This window comes from Colobus angolensis, unplaced genomic scaffold (genome assembly GCF_000951035.1).
Source record: "Colobus angolensis palliatus isolate OR3802 unplaced genomic scaffold, Cang.pa_1.0 Scaffold148, whole genome shotgun sequence".
Taxonomy (NCBI): Eukaryota; Metazoa; Chordata; class Mammalia; order Primates; family Cercopithecidae; genus Colobus; species Colobus angolensis.
The window spans coordinates 5,672,548-5,693,303 of NW_012114577.1; the positions used below are offsets into that span (position 1 = coordinate 5,672,548).

Here is a 20,756-nt window from a genome sequence, read left to right on the forward strand (position 1 = left end):
ATTCCATGTAGTTGTATCTAACAATGATACTTACTGAATTCTTTCTTCATTGAGTGCCAATAGCTCAGTTGTCTAGAAGAGATGAAGCTGTATTTTGTGTGTGTGTGTGTGTGTGTGTGTGTGTGTGTGTGTATTTATTTATTTATTTATTTCGAGACAGAGTCTTGCTCTGTTGCCCAGGCTGGAGTACAGGGTGCAATCTTGGCTCATTGCAGCTTCCGCTTCCTGGGTTCAAGTGATTCTCGTGTCTCAGCCTCCTGAGTAGCTGGGACTACAGGCTTGCACCACCATGCCCAGCTAATTTTTATATTTTTTTAGCGGAGCTAGGGGTTTCACCATGTTGGCCAGGCTTATCTTGAACTCTTGGTCTCAAGTGATCTGCCTGCCTCCGCTTCCCAAAGTGCTGGGATTACAAGTGTGAGCCACTGTGCCCAGCCTCAATTTTTAATTTTTGTGAGTACATAAAAGATATATATATATTCATAGTGTTGAAGCTGTGTTTTGCATATTTCATCTAACCTCTGAGGAATGTGGTTGGAGTCCTCACAGTACTGTGGACTGCTTTATACAAAGGCGACCTGTGCCAGCCGGACCATAGTCACAGTGCCTTGTTCCCATAGGAAAATTTTTCTGTTGACCAACCAGAGATAAAGAGCCCTCATTTCAGAAGACCTATTAAACACAAAATAGGGCTAATGTCCTTGTTATGAAATGTTTTAACTATAATCCTTTAGATACTATTACCTTCTCTCTCTCTAGCTCCTAGTATTGCTCTGCAGGAAATAAGTATACTCAAATAAATAAATGAAACATGTTAACTTGTTTTCCCATTACACAGAGATTAGATTAAAAAAACATTAATCGACAGTGCCAAGTTGCTTTCATTTAGTCTCTCCATGTAATAACATATTTTACTATTTTTGTTTTGTATTCAATTTGAAGCTTTTTCTTTCAATACATTGAAAGTACCTGGTTCTTATGGAATTGAATTGTATGCATTATGCCTTTTATTACAAAGTATCTGTTAAATAGAACAATAAGAACAACAACAAAAAAATTTAGTGAATCTGTGGACATGTACCAGAAAGAATGGTAGGCACTGGAGTTTCAGGAGAAAAACATCTTAAAATTTTATTCATTTTTTTAAATGGCAAGAAAAGATATATCATATCATGCCTGTAGTTGAAAAGTATTTTCTCTTAAGCCACTGGGGGTCTATTAAATGCTTTGCTGATTTTAGATTCATAATCAATGAAGACAAATCTAAATTAGTTGGAATGTGAGTTATGAAACTCGAATTCATAGTAACAGATAACCTTCTTGGGGGTCATTCTCCTATTTTCTTCTTAATAGTTGATGTACAATTTAAAGTATCAAATATCAGTGATTTCTAGGTTGGAGCACATTCTCTGCCACTTAACATTTTGTAATTGGAGAGTGGCAGTATTTCTTGGAACAAGGATTGGGCTTATAAGCAAAAGTTTTTAGTTATGTCTTCATTTCTTCTCTTCAATTGAAACTTTGCGGTGTTGCTACATTTCCTCTCTGTCAATGCAGAACTGGATTTTGGGAATCCAGGTCCCAGGTGTCTGAAAGGACCAAAAGTATAAAAAATCTTGGTGCTTTGAGAGAATTTAAATATAGAATTAGTGTGGAGGAATGTACAGGAAAGATGGGTACAGGTTTCTAATACAGGATGTATCAAGCTATCATATCCCTCAAAGTGAACAATATATTTGATTATCATAGATATCTTGTAAACAACATTGCTATTAGCTATAGATCTTGGTATAAACAAGAAACTAGACCTTTTTCTGCATTGCTTTTGTATGATTTTTTAAAAAGCTGCCTTTATTATATTCAGGGAATTCTGGAAGAGACACTTGATAGTGAATTTATTGCCTGTGGATTTGAATATTGGTAAAATAAAAAATGTTCACATTTTAAAAAGTAGGTATTCTCTACTACTGGCATTTCAAATATGTCCTTGGTAGAGATATTGGCATGCTAGAAATAAAAAGAATTGTTAAAAATACAAAGCACGTATCACAAAGTCTGATTTTGTCTTTGCTCAAATTGAAGGTTTTGTTTATGTTTGTGAGCATATATGTTTGGGTGGACCTTGCCTTCTCTTATTCCAGCATGCAGTGAGAAACAGATGCTCTTGGGACTGATTAGCAAAGGAGTTCTTAGAATCAGGAATGGGCTTAGACCATAGGTTGGTCTTGCCAGGGCAAGAAACAACATTTATCAAATATCATTTTCATGCCTCCAGTTATATCCTGCTTTACTTAAGAAGCCGACCAAGATCTTGTGTGAAATAAATTTAAAACAAAAACCAATTGACCTATAGTTATCTCACAATAAACAACGTGCTGCAGGAATGAATGATCGTATTTTCTGCTTTCATTATCTTTATGTATTTTTATTTTAAATTGATAGAACGAAGGGAGTTTAGCATTTGACAAAGGGACCGACATGAAGTGTCTGCTGTGCCTGAGACTCTCTTACTTGTAAAACATTAATCATCAAAATAACTAAACAAGGTGATGGTATTTGGTGTTCTGTTTATAAGACATCAAAATTAAGAGAGGTTAAGTAATTTGGTTATGGTCTCACAAGTAGTAGGTGGTAAGGTAGCTATTTGAAGTCCCTGGAGATGTTCCTTGGACATCATTATATAATCTGCTCTTAGATAATTTCTGGATCGATTGCCATCCATCTACATGCAGAAATTTCTGTGTATCAGAAGGTCTATTTTACAACATAGGTAGCAGCCTGACTCCTGAAATAGTCTTTTTTTTTGACAAAGGGTTTAACATGTAACATGCGTTTATATTCAAGATTTATTCCTTCTGGTGTTGTGCATTGGTTTGTCACTACCTATTCAAATCTTTTGACTTTGGCTCTGAAGCTGATTCTCGAGATAAAAACTACATGACCTTCCTTAATGTTTCTTCCCCCAATAGGTTGTATTGCTCGTACTGTAAGCTCACCAAACCAACATCTGTTAAGAACTGATGATGTCATCAGTTGCTGTTTAGATCTAAGTGCCCCAAGCATCTCGTTCCGAATTAATGGACAACCTGTTCAAGGAATGTTTGAGAATTTCAACATCGATGGCCTCTTCTTTCCAGTCGTTAGTTTCTCTGCGGGAATAAAGTTAGTATGTCTATGTTTTTTGGTCTCTTTCCTTTCTCATTTCTCATACCTCCACAGAAGACTCTGCACTGCCATTGCCCTGCTTCTCTAACCATTGTTCCTCTCTCCTGGGCACCTGTCCTCAGTGCGTTTTTGCCTGTGCCTTGAAGGGGAGGAGGTAAGGCTCACCTAAGAGGGACATTCGTGCAAGGCTGAGTGCTTTGTTTACGGATCCCACTGTGTTTAGATGTGGGCAGTCTCCCTCAAACCAGTGTCCTGAACTATTTCAAGGTTTTTTTCTTTTTTTAGTTTATTTAGGTGAAATGAACAAGGCTGTTTAGAAAAATACTGCTTATTTTCTTATATTTTCATTCATTTTCCTTTTTTAAGCCATGGTTCCTCACCCCATTGCACACCTCCTTATTTCCATAGAAATTAAATATCCTTTTTGTTGATGAGGCGCAGGTGGCCTCCTGTAGTGTCCCTCTCCACCTTCATTCTCTTGATTCCTTTGTTCTCTGCTTATGGTCAATGGTGCCAAGATGGTTTCCTCACACTCTTTCCTTTTTTGCTATTACTGGAGGGAAACACAGTGAGAATCCATTGTAGTTCTGCAAATAAAACTTGAATAAATGCTGGTCTGTTATTATAAGTAACTACTCTGTCACTTGTTTTTATATACACACACACATCGGTAAACTTAGAAGGACGCCCTTTGTTTTAGTCAAAATTCTCCCAGGAATCATTCCTAGTTACAAAAGCAGCATATTGAAGAAGGAATAGAGTAATCATGAATATTAGCTATCCATGTACCAGTTCCTTTTTCTGATGTATTTATACAAATTGTGTTTCTGTAAGCTTCTGGAATGTTTTGGCATTTTTATTTTTCCTCCCTTTTCTTTGCTTTTATTTTTTTGGACTGGACCTGATACACAAATTAGAAAAAGAATTATGGCCAGGTGCGGTAGCTTGCACCTGTAATCCCAGCACTTTGGGAGGCCGAGGTGGAAGGATTGCTTGAGGTCAGGAGTTTGTGACCAGTCTGGTCAACACAGTGAGACCCTATCTCTGCAAAAGTTTTGTTTGGTTTTGTTTCTTTAGTTAGCACCTAGTGTTGTGTGCCTGTAGTCTTAGCTACCTGGGAGGCTGAGTTGGGAGGATCCCTTGAACCCAGGAGCTGGAGGCTGTAGTAACCTGTGACTGTATCACTGCACCCCTGCCTGAACAACAGAGTGAGACCTTGACTCAAAAAAGAAGTACAAGGAAAACGGAACATTTAAATTTATTTTTGTAAATCCGAGAGCCCCAGGAAACAGATGTCATTTAACTGTTTCAAAAAGTGTTGTTCAATGGAACTCAGATTAAAATAGTTTTGCTTCAATGAGCAGAATGTCTAGAAGATTTTGGTAAGTTCTTTTTGTTGTTGAAATTGATAAACAATTAGCAATAAGGTTACCTGCTTTCTTCAAGTTGAAGAGACCTCAGAATCTCCTTTAAAGCAGCAGTCCCCAACGTTTTTGGCCCCAGGCACCGCTTTTGCGGAAGACAGTTTTTCCACGGGCCGGGGCTGGGGTTGAAGGTGGGCATGGTTTCAGGATGAAACCGTTCCAGCTCAGATCATCAGGCATTAGTTCGATTCTCATAAGGAGCATGCAACCTAGATCCCTCAGAGGCACAGTTCACAATAGGGTTAATGCTCCTATGAAAATCTAAGGCCGCTGCTGATCTGACAGGAGGCAGAGCTCAGGCGGTAATGCTCTCTTGCCCACACAGCTCACCTCCTCCTGTGCAGCCTGTTCCTAACAGGCCACAGACTGGTACCTGTCGCGGCCTGGGTGTTGGGGACCCCTGCTTTAGAGAATTTTATTAGGAAATTGAAAAGTGACTGTTTCTCCCCTCATTCCTTGTTAAGTCCTGTAATTTTAAGCATATAGATATTTCGATGAGGTCTTTCCTTTATCTGTTGATTATGTGGGTACTTTGGGACATTAGGTGACCAGTTATTATGAACATGCACTTCATTCCCGTAAGATTGTGGTGCATGTGCTTTTAGTTACTTCTCCAGCAGGTGATGTCTTCACTGACCCATTAATTAGCTGAAGGTTTTCTCTTCTAATGAATATGATGTCCTCAGGTTTTACCTTTTACAATTGGAGGCCCTTGAATTCTAAGGTGATCACATTTTGATGGTACTTAGGGGAAAATGTGGCTTCTGATAAAATTACTTTTGTACTAATAATCTTTCCCTAAGATTTTGTTAATTAGAAAACTTTAATGTACATCAGAGATAAAATGGACTCTAACATGCATCCTTTTTAGAGTACGCTTTCTGCTTGGGGGGCGACATGGAGAATTCAAATTTCTTCCTCCACCTGGGTACGCTCCTTGTTATGAAGCTGTTCTGCCAAAAGAAAAGTTGAAAGTGGAACACAGCCGAGAGTACAAGCAAGAAAGAACTTACACACGTGACCTGCTGGGCCCCACGGTTTCCCTGACACAAGCTGCCTTCACACCGATCCCTGTGGATACCAGCCAGGTACCAAGATCCTCTCAAATGGCAATCACTGGTGATACAGTCGTTCTGATACACAGTGGCTTTACACTTGGTCCGCAACCCATGGGAATGGATTTCACAGTAATACAGTTGTACAGTTGACACGTAGGACTGAAAGAAGACTCATAAAATAACACTTACATTTACCATGTCCACTCACTCATTTTCTATTCTATTCTATGTTTTATTTTATTATTTTTTTTATGTTGTTGTTGTTTTTGTGATGGAGTCTCACTCTGTTGTCCAGACTGGAGTGCAGTGGCGCAATCTTGGCTCACTGCAACCTCTGCCTCCTGGGTTCAAGTGATTCTCCTGTCTCAGCCTCCCAGGTAGCTGGGATTATAGGTGCCTACCACCATCATGCCTGGCTAATTTTTGTATTTTTAGTAGAGATGGGGTTTCATCACGTTGGCCAGGCTGGTCTTGAACTCCTGACCTCAGGTGATCCACCTGCTTCGGCCTCCCAAAGTGCTGGGATTATAGGCATTAGCCACTGTGCCTGGCCTCTATTCTATGTTTTAAGTAGTTTTCCCAACCCAATAAACTGATTCCCTAACGTACAAACAGATTACAACCTGAAGTGTTAAAAACACTGTTCAAGGTTGTCTTTAAAGTTTTATTAAAATAATTACTATTACTTAGCTTATAAAGTGCATATTACACTTTTAAAAATAGGCAATAATAGCAACAGGTAGAACTTAGTGGGCAAAAATCATACAAGAAATTTTAAGGTATAATAGTGTTAAGATGATTTAATATGTGGGGTAACATACTGCACTTGAAGTAATATCATACAGATGTGACACATACTGATGTTAGAGTGTAGATCTTAAGCCTCCAGCCTTTTTGGCACTAGGTACCAGTTTCCTGGAAGACTATTTGCCACCAGCCGGTGGGCCGGGGTTGAAAGTGGGGATGGCTTTGGCATGAAACTGTTCTCTCTCATATCATCAGGCGTTAGTTAGATTCTCATAAGGAGTACACAGTTCACAATGGGTTTCGTATTCCTGTGGAAATCTAAGAAGCATATAGAGAAAGATGAGGATCCTGTATAGGAAACATGGAGTTTTTAATTTCTTCTAATTTCCTTCTTGGATACACTTCTTTGGAAGATACTGAACTGACTTTATCTTGGGTATAGATGAAGACCATGAGCTCTAGAGTCCAAATGCCTGGCATCAAGGGCCTACTGCCCGCTTAGGGGAGCTGCTCACCTTGTTTATTGGGATGCTAAGAGTATGTTTGTCATAGTTAATAGATACCATATTACTTGGCAAATAGGCGCCCAACAGATGGTAGCTGTTGTTCCTCTTTTTCTGTTTCATAGATGTAACGTTGTTCTGAGGTTGCCAATGAATTAAATATGGATTTATATTGATGGTGAAGTAGCTTCAGTGAGGTTGGTTAGATATTCAAAGTTTGCTTATTAGTGTTTAAAGATCAAAGACGTTGTTTCTAAAGTCTGAAGTTGAATTAATCGCCTGCCTCAGAAACCTCAGTTGCTTAGCAGTTGGATGTTTAGCTCCTTGAATCGTATTTCTTGTTCCCCCTTTTTATATCATGTTGTTAAAATAAACATGCAAACATTGTTCCCAGCCAAAATTCAGTTTGCATTGCCCATTTGCTGAAAGGTGGGAGGATATCTGTAATGCGACCTAAGTTCATAGAAAAAAAGGTTTGGGAGGCTAGAAATGGACAACTAGATGATGTCATGGTAGGACCTTAAAGATTACCTGAGACCCAGATAACCTCTATCAGGGAAAGGAAACAATTATCACCTGCTTCTCATGGAAATGCCACCTCGTCACTGGGCATTGTGGTCATTTGCCCACTCTGTGTGTTGTGAGATTAGCTGTGGGGTCACACACAAGTGCTTAAGCAAGACATAAACAACCAGTACCTTACTTTGTGTTTTTTACGAACATTCAGTTTCTTCCTTTTATTGGGAACATGTAAAGATTTTGTTTCTTTTCTGTGAGGCTTGTATTTAGAAACCACTAACAGTAACAGAGTAGAGTGTAGGGGAAGACATCAATCACTACAGCCAGACATTTACATGCTCAAAGAGCCGACGAATTATCATGCGGGCACTGAATTGCCTTTACCCTGGCTTATGACTGCTGGCCCAATTGGTGTAAGAGCTTTGGGGCAATTTCTCATTTTAAGTCATACATCCCTTAGCAGTAGCCCCATATCCATTAAGCATCTTTCGGTTGTCCCCACCAACACTCCTTTGTGTGTGTGTGTGTGTGTGTGTGTGTGTGTGTGTGTGTGGCTCATAAATTGATTTGGAAACCTAAGTGGTCAAAAAAAAAGTCCCAAAATTTATTTAAAGAATGTCATGAAAAAGATGGCTTAAAACTCTGTTCTATGATTACTGATTTATGAGGCGGTTTTATTTAGTTCGGTTTGCAGTGAAGACCGTTGGCGCCGCATCTTATTGCATTTGTTTCTGATGTGTCTTTTTGTTTTCTTTCTTTTTGTAAATTTTAGATTGTGTTGCCTCCTCATCTAGAAAGAATAAGAGAAAAACTGGCAGAGAATATCCATGAACTCTGGGTTATGAATAAAATTGAGCTTGGCTGGCAGTATGGACCGGTACGTAATTTTGACATTTATCTTCGGATTCTGTTAATACATCTTTCTGAAAACATAACTTTTTCTCCCTTTTCCTGCTTTGGGGTGACATCAATCAATTAGATTGATGTTTTTCCCCCAACACATTAGTTTTTGTGCAGTTTTGCATTACTACATTATTGTAGTTAATGGGGCTGACAGGCATTATTGGCAGGTTCACTGAAGGATGGTCTAGCTGCCTAGACAGTGGAAAGTTCTCTGTCTCTGGGGTGAAAGTTATATTTTCAAATCAAGGTTAACACATACAGATAATAGGCATTGATTTTTAACCCACTTAAAAAATCTCAGTGAAATTGAAAGTGAAAACTGAAAATGAAAAGAAGGCAATTTACTTTTCCCTCGCTGATGTTTCTTTTCTTTCAGTACCAATTGTGTGTAAAAGCAGGAGACCTCCCGGCAAATGTTCCTAGTTGATTTCACAGGTAGAAGGAAGGCTGAGAAATCATGACTACACATGCTTCTAAATGATACTCTGCTAAAGATCTTAGTTTACAACTTAATAAAATTTAGATTTAAAACAAACAACTTCCTATATAATCCTAGTGTATATCATATACTTGTTTGTGTCAAAACCATGGTAATACTTTCATTTGTGTGATATTATTCTAAGTGTCCCAAAGGCTGTAACACTTTCTTATACCTGAGTGAATAGGGAAATTAATGTATTTACTCATCATAGTTTATTGTGTTGAGCTCTAAATAAAGAATACTTAATGTTCGTAGTAGTATCATGTGATACTCCACACTACTCAGTAATATTTATATATTTATTCAGTGTCTTGCATTCTCACATACAGATTATTAGGTCAAATTGTCATCACAGTGAACTGGGTTGTATTATTATTTCAGTTGTACTGGTAATGACCTAACGGAGAGTTCTTGCAGTTGCTAAATGCCTTGGCAGGCATCATGTAACTAGTGAGTAGCAGCTCCAAGACTGGAATCAAGGTTTTCTAAGACAGAATTTAGAAAGTGACTGCAGGTCACTGTAAGGCTTGCTGAAGCATGACCAGAAAATAGGATGCCTTGATTAACTAAATGATAGTTAGATATTTGTTACACTGGCAAACACTTGGGTACCTAGTTTTGTGTTACATTCATCAATTTTTTTTTTTTTTTTTGAGATACAGTTTTACTCTTGTTACCCAGGCTGGAGTGCAGTGGTGTGATCTTGGCTCACTGCAACCTCCACCTCCTGGGTTCAAGCGATTCTCCTGCCTCAGCCTCCCAAGCAGCTGGTTTTACAGGCATGCACCACCACACCCAGCTAATTTTGTATTTTTAGTAGAGACAGGGTTTCACCATGTGGCCAGGCTGGTCTCGAACTCCTGACCTCAGGTGATCTGCCCACCTCAGCCTCCCAAAGTGGTGGGATTACAGGCTGGATGACAGGCACAACCAGCCTCATCAATTCTTAAAATTGAAGGATGTATATAAATGCTAAAGAAAAGACTGAACCATCTATTAGTCGGTAGGAAGAGAGATGCTACAAATGTGTAAGTAATCACTTGCCAGAGGAATTGCAGGCAACATTCCCCAGAATTTTCAAAAATAAGAAGAGATGTTTAGAGGCCAGGAAGATTTTTTTAAAAGTTCCCATTAAAAAAAAAAAAAAAAGCAAACAAAACGTAAAACAAGCAGCAAAACCCCATATTGTAATAGCAAATATTTCAGTGGGCTTCTAAGATGATCTCTGTTGTGAACTCAGTAAGTTCACCTAAATGATTATGGTTTTCACTGAAGTCTTAGGAGTGTTTCTTCTTTAAGAACTGACTGAAATATAAAGTCTCATTATTACTGATTCTTCCAGTTAAATTTAGTTCGGCTTGATACCATACATCGTATTCTTGCCATGTTCGAGACACTCTTCGGGTTTTCAAGTACTAAACTAAAGGATAACACAGTACTGCGGAGCCTTCTTGTCCACAGTTGAATCAAGCTGTCCTTTGCTGGGTCTGAGGCCAGTTGAGGCAACACTGGGCTTGCTGTACCTCTGAGGGAGACGCTGAGCCCTCGGTCTGCTGCTGTTGTGTTAGCAGCCGCACCTTTCCTGGTGCAGGAAGTGTTCTCTCATCTAATGTATGATTTGCAGCCTGCTTATTTTCCAAGACCTTCCCTGAAACTCATTTTTGTGTAGTAGTTAAAATCCTTGACCTTGCGATGTCTGTTATTCTAGACTAAGATATGTGCCTGTTACTATGCTAATTTCATAAATTCATTAACATTTTAAATGAGGTGTTGAAGTATTCAAGTATGATTTTCTTTGGAGCAATTTATACTTAGCTACCCAGCATGCTGGATTTTTTTTCCGAAGAAGTTATCGTTTCTTTGGGATGTATTTCCCAGGAGCATGGCGCAAAGGCTCTATTTTATGGACTAACAAGGCAGACCCATCTATCATTTATTCGTTCCTTTAACATTCATTGTATGTCTATTTGCCTGGTGTATTTAGTACTGGGGACTCAGTTTTGAAAAGACCTTGACTTTTAAGGTACTGTGTTTGCCTTCCAGGCGCTTCCTGTTTAGTTGAATGATAGGTAGGCAAACAATTACAGAGTAAAGAAGTAATATTTAGTTCTTCCCAGGGAAATCAGGGAAGGCTTCCAGGAGGAGGTAAATGTTTGATCCAAGGCTGAGGGATGTGTACAAGATAGCTGGCAATCAGAAAGCATGACCATGTAGTAGGCAGAGGACCTGGCATGTGTAAAAGCGAGGAAGCAGAAGAGACAGGACATTTGCCATGACCTTTCAGTGGTGCAGTGTTGCAAGAGGGCACCTCTGCTGTGGTGCGGAGAAGAGGTGGGAAGCTATGCCATGTATGCAGGAAGTGTGTCACAAAAGGCTTTGGGAAGAAGATGATTTGATTCTGTAGGTGGCTAAACAGCATTGAAAAATGCTTAGCAGGAAGGTGACAGAATTCTATCTGCTTTCAAAAGAAGCTCTGCTGTGAGTGTGGAAAAGCAGAGAGCTGGAGGCAGGAAGAGGGGCAGGGAGAGGGCACAGGTACCCCAGGTGAGAGGCGACTGAGAGCCCTGCAGCAGGGATAGAGAGACGTGGTTACAGGAGGTGTTTCAGTGTTCATGTATGGGATGTCGCAGGAGAAGGAAGGGAATCTGCACAGATTTCTGAATTCATTTAGACGCTTGAGAAGATGATGGTGTTGGTTATTCTCTGGTATAGAGAGTAGAGACAAAGTGGAGATGACCTAAATGGGGGGATTATCTCTGGGTTCAGACACATTCATTTTATAAATGTTCATTTTGTGTTTCATTTGTAGGATTAGAGATTTAGAGTTGAAAGTTACATTACATAACTCAATTTCATTTTCAGAGTTCTGTAATTAAATAAGTATACCTAATATATGATTCTATATAAGTCTTGTTCATTTGTAATGATGACCAGAAGGAAAGGAATAAATACATCATTTCTAACTTGGTGACTGCTGAAGACTTGAAAAAAACTCACTCATGTTTGTGTACTTCTTATGTGGCATTTATAGGACCTGGTAATGATGCTCATGAAGTAATTTGCTCCCTGACAGCATATGGCCACCATCTAGGTGCTGCCATAGCATTAATGCTGATGCAATTTAGGTCTTTGAGAAGATAACAAACCTAATTACTAATGCAAGGAGAGAGAACATCTTTCTCATTAATTCATTCCTAAAACCTTGCATTTAATTTAATGTGATTGCTAATATACAGTTTCAAGGATTAATATAAAAACCACCTGCATATGATGCTAATGGATTTTGTGAAGGTAGTAGGGTGATTTGTGAGATCAAGAGTAACGTGCAGGGGGTAAAATGAACAGTAAGAGCCACCTCAAAGTGTTTATGTCAGTCAGCCCTGTCGTTAATTGATGTCTGTAATCAGTTTGGTTCTATACGTGAAAATTACTACAAATTAAAACCAAGTCATTACCACACCCTTCTTACACAGGGTTTATTTCTATTTATAAAACATGTGTCGAGTACCCAGGACATACCAGGAATGTTTAAGGTGTTTGGGACACAGCAAAGAACAAAAGAGACCAACATCTTTGCATTTTTGATCTTCTAATTCAGGGAGACAGACAATAGCCCAATAACTCAATAAATCCAAGACGGTGGAAGGTGTATGGACAAAAAAAAAAAAAAAAAAAAAAAAAGAGTAGGGTGGGCAGGCAGACTGTCCTCATTAGGCAAGTGGGCGGGGTAAACCTCGCTGAGAAAGTAAGATATAAGCAAATGCTACGAGGAGCTGAGTGAGTGAGCCTGTAGGAATCTGGGGTAGGAGTCTGCATGGCGGGGGCTCATGGAAGCTCTGCCAAACAGAAGGGAAGGAATGAAGATAATGCCAGCTTCTACCAATGACCTCAGATATTCACTGCGCCTGAGAGGTTGTCGGGGCAGCTTTGAGGGGTTGATGATCTGGGTGTTCCTTCTTGCCTTCCACCTCCACTTTCCACTACACAGTTGAATTCCATTGCTAGTGCCTGGCGTTGGAGACTATTATATGTCAATTTCCTGTCCTGTTTCAGGTTAGAGATGACAACAAGAGACAACACCCATGCCTGGTGGAGTTCTCCAAGCTGCCTGAACAGGAGCGCAATTACAACTTACAAATGTCACTTGAGACCCTGAAGTGAGTTTCTTAACTTTTTCTATTTTCCAATCAGTGTTTCCAAAAAACACAAAAAGCAAAACACAAAAACAGGTATTGATGTTATCTATTAATTCAGCTGTGAAGTGATTTGTAATTGCAGCTAGAACTTTTGATAATGCATAAGTGGATTGGATCAGTATTTGTTGAGAATAAGACTTTGACCCTGTTCATTTATGTCCTTTCGTTCTACGTCAGTATTTCGCAAAGAGTGTCCTACAGATGTTTATGGGAATTATGGATGATGAGGATTTTGTGATCTGTTGCGAGAAGTCAGGGACCCTGAACGGAGGGACTGGCTGAAGCTGTGACAGAAGAACATAAATTGTGAAGATTTCATGGACATTTATTAGTTCCCCAAATTAATACTTTTATAATTTCTTACGCCTGTCTTTACTGTAATTTCTGAACGTAAATTGTGAAGATTTCATGGATGCTTATCACTTCCCCAGTCAATACCCTTGTGATTTCCTATGCCTGTCTTTACTTTAATCTCTTAATCCCGTCATCTTCTTCATAAGCTGGGGAGGACAAATGTCACCTCAGAACCCTGTGATGATTGTGTCAGCTGCACAGATTGTGTGTAGAGCATGTGTGTTTGAACAATATGAAATCTGGGCATCTTGAAAAAAGAACAGGATAACAGCAATGTTCAGGGGACACCAGAGATAAGACTTCCAGCCGCCGGTGAGCCAGAGGGAACAGAGCCATAGTTCTCCTCTTTCAAAAGCAAATAGGAGAAATATCGCTGAATTCTTTTTCTCAGCAAGGAACATCCCTGAGAAAGGGAATGCGCCCTGAGGGTAGGTTTATAGATGGCCCCCTCAAGGCATGCCATCTTTTGTGGCCAAAGCGGAAGGGATGAAATAAGCCCCAGTCTCCTGTAGCACTTCCAGGCTTATTAGGATGAGGAAAGTTCCCGACTAATAAATTTTGGTCAGACAGGTTGTCTACTCTCAAACCCTGTCTCCTGATAAGATGTTATCAATGACAATGCATGCCTGAAACTTCATTAGCAATTTTAATTTCACCCCATCTGGTGGTCCTGTGATCTCACCCTGCCTCCATGTGCTTTGTGATATTTTATTACCTTGTGAAGCATGTGCTCTCTGAGACCCACACCCTATTCGTGCACTCCCTCCCCTTTTGAAAATTGCTAATAAAAACTTGCTGGTTTTACAACTAGGAGAACATCATGGATCCTGCCGACATGTGATGTCTGCCCTGGGCACCCAGCTTTAAATTTTTCTTGTGCTCTTTCCCTTTATTTCTCAAACCAGCCAAGACACTTAGGACATAGAACAGAACTCATGTAACTCTCGGGAGCAGGTTCTCCCGATAGTGATCTGATACAATACGGGTCCACAGAATGTGGGCTGTGGACCAGGGACTGGGCCAGTCACAAATTGTTACTGGTTTGTGACTAAATAAGATATTAAGAGTAAGTATTTATAAACTTCTATACCAATTTAGGCAAACAATTTTACATATATTGAATCTAATAATTTAAGAAATGTGAGGTCATAGCCTATATGTCTTCATTTTGAAAATTCAATTTTCTCTAATAGTTTTATTGCATGATATCAGAAAATGAAACCACAATAGACCAAATATTAAAAAATATATTAGTTCTTCACCATAGGTAATTTGGGAAGCACTGATTTAATATATTTAAAAGATGCTAAATTCAAAGAGTTAAATAATTTAAAAATTTTTGCTGATGGACTTTTCAGAACTTTGGGGTGAAGTCTGTTTATGGTATTTACTAAACTTATTTGACCATAGCAGCTTCTTTTCAGAGCATACCTTTGAGGACTATTTATCTGAGCAACATATCTTTGGTTTTGTTTTAGTTTTTTAAGGAGCCAAAGTCAGCTGGGCACAGTGGCTTATGGCTGTAATCCCAGCCCTTTGGGAGGCCAAGGCCAGTAGATGGCTTGAGCCCAGGAGTTTGAGACCATCCTGGGATACACAGTGAGACCCCCTGTCAACAAAAAATATAAAACTTTTCTGGGCATAACGGCACACACCTGTAGTCTCAGCTCCTTGGAGGTGGGAGGATGGATTGAGCCTGGGAGACTGAGGCTCCAGTGAGCTGTGATCACACCACTGCACTCCAGCCTGGATGACAGAGCAGGACCCTGTCTCAAAAATAATAGTAATAAAAATAAAAGGAACCAGAGTCTTACTATGTTGCCCAGGCTGGTGAGCAATGGCAATTCACAGGCTTGACCATGGCACACTGCAGCCTCCAACTCCTGAGTTCAAGTGATTCTCTGGCCTCAGTCTGGGTATCTAGGACTAAAGGAGCTTGCCGCTGCATCCAGCCTGAGCACATGTTTTGAGAAAAGCTGCTGTAGAGTATTTTATATCACCCTGTAAAGGCAAATTTGCTTTTTAGTGATTGTTGCCAATTTACTTCTTGATTTTGCCACTTAACTTTGCAGACGGAATAATGGGACTGCAGTGGAATAAAGGAAGAAATATAATTCCAAATTTTGATATAGAAAAGTAAAGAGAATATTTTTGCAAAGCCGGTAACTTTACTCTTGTCCTCTTTCCATCCTTGATGCCCTGTAGAACTGGATTTGTTCAAATAGATGACTTATCTTAGTATGTTTTTATATTCTGTACAAAACTATACTTTAGTCCTTTTTGCTTGTTTCAGTTTTGTTAAGAGTCATAAGGAGTTATTTACACTGGAATTATTTTACCAGGGACCCAGAACACAAAACTTAAACTTCATTTCAAATTCTAGAATTTGGGCTCAGGTATATAGTCATGAGCTCTGCCTAACAGTGTTTGGCTTAATGATGGGCTACATATAGGATGGTGGCCGTGAGATTATAGTGGAGCTGAAAAATTCCTATCACGACATCATGGCAGTCCTAACATCCTAGTGCAATGCATTACTTTTTCTATATTTAGATACCCAAATACTTACCATTGTGTTACAATTGTCTACAGTATTTGGTAAAGTAACATGTACAGGTTTGTAGTCTAGCTGCAATAGGCTGTATCGTATAGCTTGGGTGTGTAGTAGGCTCTATGATCTAGGTTTGTACAAGTATACTCTATAATGTTCACATAATGATGAAATTGCCTAAAGACCCATTTCTCAGAGTGTATCCCCGTTGTTAAGTGATGTATAACTCTATATCCTCAAGGATGCAGATTGTCTTGTAAATAAACACATTAGGCGTAGATTGAGCTTAGGTTCTACTAGAAACTTAAAAGAAGAAGCGATATATACACATCAAGTAAACTGAGAACCTAAAGGTTAAAATGACAAGGTTTGCTTGTAATAAAGAATGCATAATGAGCCCTGTGTCCTGAGTACTTGGATTCAGCATCTCTGATCTTCCTTTGCGCTCTTGACATGAGGCTTGTATATTTCGCTTAGTAATTCATGGCAGCTTATTATTTCTTCATCTTTTACAACAGAATGTTTTATTGAAAGGTCATGGTCTAACATAATTAAATTTGCAGTGCGTTCCCTATCATTTTAGCAATTGACACCTGAGCCAGCTATTGCAGAGAGTAAATTCTGGACTGTAGAAAATCTCTGTATTTGCATTTAGCATGTTGTGTCTTTGACTATTACATGTAATCCAGTGTCATACCCACCAGCTGCTGGTGGCTGGTTTGTTTAATCTTCAGACTGCACGTACTGTGGTTTTATTCTCTCTGATGAATGTAAATCACCCTCTTCACAAGCAAATGCTTAACATTTCTTTGTTGATTTTCTTATAGCTAGTTTATATGGTTTTATGATGGACTGATTTTTATTTATTATTTATTTACAAATCGAATCAGGGGAAAACACCTGTACTTCTCTAAGATTCATACCATGCCCAATTCCAGGGGTTTAGAGAAAGTACAGTACTGTCTTCCTATATTTCCTTTATTCACTTATTTAATTGGCAGTCCCCAGAGCAGAATAGGTAAGAACACAGACTCTGGAGTTGGGTCGTCTGGACTTAAGGCCTTGTTCCACCAAAGAAATGTTGCCGGAGTCACTCAACTCCTCTGAACCCGAGGTTTTCTCCTTAGTAAAATGAGGATCATAATGTATTTTCTTCATGGATTTTTTTTTTTATTTTTTTATTTTTTTTATTTTTTGAGACGGAGTCTCACTCTGTCGCCCAGGCTGGAGTGCAGTGGCGCTATCTCGGCTCACTGCAAGCTCCGCCTTCCAGGTTTACGCCATTCTCCTGCCTCAGCCTCCCGAGTAGCTGGGACTACAGACAGCCGCCACCTCGCCCGGCTAATTTTTTGTATTTTTTAGTAGAGACGGGGTTTCACTGTGTTAGCCAGGATGGTCTCGATCTCCTGACCTCGTGATCCGCCCGTCTCGGCCTCCCAAAGTACTGGGATTACAGGCTTGAGCCACCGCGCCCGGCCAAGTACAGCATATTTAAAAAAATTTTTTTTTGTATTTGATTTAATTCTAGAATCAGAGGGTACATGTGCATCTTTGTTATATAGGTATATTACTGTGTACACAGTTACATTGGCATTTGCCTATGTATATTGTTACATAGGTGTAATGGTGGGGATTTGGCTTCTAATCAACCCATTACCCAAATAGTGAACATTGTGCTTGACAGGTAATTTTTCAATACTCTCTCCCCTCCTGCTCTCTTTGCTCTGAAGTCCTTACTATCTATTATTTCCATCTTTATATCTCTGTGTATCCACTTTACTTGGCCCCCACTTATAAATGAGAGTAATTTTCTGTTTGTAAGATTTAATTTTCTGTTAAATCATGAGGATAACGGCCTCCAACTTTATCCATGTTGCTGCAAGAAGGACATGATTTCATTCATTGTCATGGCTGCATAGTCTTCCATGGTGTATATGTATCATATTTTCTTTTTGTAGTCAACAGTTGACAGATACTTAAGCTGAGTCCATGACTTTGCTATTGTAAATAGTGCTGTGATGAACATGTGAGTACAGTTGTTTTGTTGTTGTTGTTTTTTGGGTTTTTTTTTTTTTTTTGAGACAGAGTCTTGCTCTGTCACCCAGGTTGGAGTGCAGTGGCGTGATCTCGGCTCACTGCAAACTCACCTCCCAGGTTCAAGCAATTCTCCTGCCACAGCCTCCTGAGTAGCTGGGATTACAGGTGCCCACCACCATGCCCAGTTAATTTTTGTAGTTTTACTAGAAACGGGGTTTCACCATGTTGGTCAAGCTGGTCTCAATGCCTGACCTGATAATGATGTCTTGGACGGGCTTGGTGGCTCACACCTGTAATCCTAGTACTGTGGGAGGCCAAGGTGGGTGAATCACCTGAGGTCAGGAGTTTGAGACCAGCCTGGCCAACATGGTGAAACCCAATCTCTACTAAAAATACAAAAATTAGCTGGGCATGGTGGTGGGCACCTGCAATTCCAGCTACTTGAGAGGCTGGGGCAGGAGAATCGCTTGAACCTGGGAGGTGGAGGTTGCAGTGAGCTGAGATCATACCATTGCACTCCAGCCTGGGTGACAAGAGCAAAACTCCTCTCAAAATAAATAAATAAATAAAATCAAAAATATAATGATTTCTTTTCCTTTGGGTAGGTACCCAGTAGTGGGATCGCTGGGCTGAATGGTAGCTCTATTTTTAGTTTTTGGAGAAATATTCATGCTGTTTCCCATAGGAGTTGAACTAATTTATGTTCCTACTAACAGTGTATAAGCCGCATCCTCACCCACATCTTTTATTTTTTGACTTTTTAATAATAACCATTCTGACTGGTGTGCGATGGTATCTCATTGTGGTTTTAGTTTGCATTTTTCTGATGCTTAGTAATTCAGAGCATTTTATAACATGTTTGTTGGCTGCTTGTATTTCTTCTTTTGAGAAATGTCTGTTTATGTCCTGTGTCTTGTTTTTTTTTTGGTTTTTTTTTTTTTTTTTTTTGAGACAAGAGTCTCACTCTGTAGCCCAGGCTGGAGTGCAGTGGTGTGATCATAGCTCATTGCAGCCTTGATTTCCCAGACTCAGGCAAAATTTCTGCCTCAGCCTTTAGAGTAGCTGGGGCCACAGATGTGTGCCACCATGCCTGGTTAAAATTTGAATTATGTGTCAAGATGGAGTCTCTCTATGTTACCCAGACTGACCTTGAACTCCTGGGCTCAAGCAATCCTCCTGCCTTGGCCTCCCAGAGTACTGGAATTATAGACCTGAACTACCATGCCTGACCCTTTGGCCAGTTTTTAATACCGTTGTTTGTTTTTTCTTGTTGAGTTGTTTAAGTTCTGTGTGGATTCTGGATGTTAGTCCTTTCTTGGGAGCATAATTTGCAGATATTTTTTCCTATTCTGCAGGTTGTCTATTTACTCTGTATATTATTTTGCTGCGCAGATGCTTTTTAGTTTAGTTAAGTCCCATTTGTCTATTTTTGTTTTTGATGCATTTGCTTTTGGTATCTTCATTATAAACTCTGTCTAGGCCAATGTCCAGAAGAATTTTTTCTGGGTTTTCTTCTAGGTCTTACATTTATATCTTTAATCCATCTTGAGTTAATTTTTGTACATGGTGAGAGAGGTGCAATTTCATTCTTCCACATATGGCTAGCCATTTTTTTCAGCACCATTTATTGAAGAGATTGTCCTTTCTCCAGTGTTTATTTTTGCTAACTGTGTCAAAGATCAGTTGGTTGTAGGTGTGTGGCTTTATTTTTGGGTTCTGTATTCCTTCTCATTGATCTATGTGTCTAATTTTGTACCATTACCACGCTGTGATAGTTACTATATCCCTATATACTAGTCAGGCAATGTGATGCCTCTGGATTTGTTCTTTTTGCTTAGGATTGCTTTGGCTATTCAGGCTCTTTTTTGGCTCCATATGAACTTAAAGTGTACCAACTTAAATGTTAATCTCATCCAAAAAAGCCTTCACAGAAACATCTGGAATAATGTTTGACTAACTATTTTGGCATGATGCCCCAGCCAAGTTGATACATAAAATTAGCCATCACACATAATGAGAAATATTTATGAAACATCTAATGCACCTCAAACTTACCCCAGTATTTCTTTTTACCCTTAACCTATAGTACATGGTCAGATTTTAGTACTCCAGTCAACTCTTCTCTGCACCCGCCCCCCCTGCCACAGGCCCACGGTCTCCTGCTTCTGTAGGTTGTCTGTCTTGTTCACCTACCTGAAATATTTGCCTCCTCATCTCTTTATCCTTTATTCCCACATATCATCATCTTGGAATTTTTTAATGATCTTTCTTGGAATATCTTAAAGATACTTAAAATGTAACTTTTTAAAACTTGGAATCCTACTTGGTTTTATTATAATTCTTCACTCCTCATCTTTTCTCCTATCAGACTGTAAACAGTGTCAAGACAAACATGTAGAGTAGTACTCCTGAAAATATCAAATGGAAAACTTAGGAAATAAGCAATGTCTAAGTTTTAGATTGCATGCCATTTTGAGCAGTGTGATGAAGTCTCACGCCCTGCTACCTTGTCCTGCCCAGGATGCAGATCATCCGTTTGTCCCCCTGGCCCGTGCTGTGTAGGCTGCCTACCTGTTAGTCACTTAGCAACAGTCTTGGTTATCAGATGGATTGTCATGACACTGTAGAGCTTTTGTTCAAGTAACCCTTATTTTACTTAATAATGACCCCAAAGTACAGTGTTAAAGACGCTGGCAATTTGAATATGTCAAAGAGAAGCCATAAAGTGCTGCTTTTAAGCGAAAAGGTGAATATTCTCAACTTAATAAGGGAAGAAAAATACTGTATACTGAAGTTGCTAAGATCTACAAAAACAACA

General features: G+C 39.4%; 1 protein-coding gene across 1 annotated transcript in view; it reads left to right on the top strand.

Annotated features, from left to right (window-relative positions):
• RYR2 (ryanodine receptor 2 (cardiac)) overlaps positions 1 to 20,756 on the top strand; it is a 592,347-nt gene that overhangs the window by 266,972 nt on the left and 304,619 nt on the right. The window contains exons 23-26 of the mRNA XM_011935762.1: positions 2,970 to 3,162; positions 5,461 to 5,677; positions 8,189 to 8,293; positions 12,854 to 12,957. Coding sequence (XP_011791152.1) covers positions 2,970 to 3,162; positions 5,461 to 5,677; positions 8,189 to 8,293; positions 12,854 to 12,957 — 619 coding nt within the window. The remainder of the gene's footprint in view (positions 1 to 2,969; positions 3,163 to 5,460; positions 5,678 to 8,188; positions 8,294 to 12,853; positions 12,958 to 20,756) is intronic.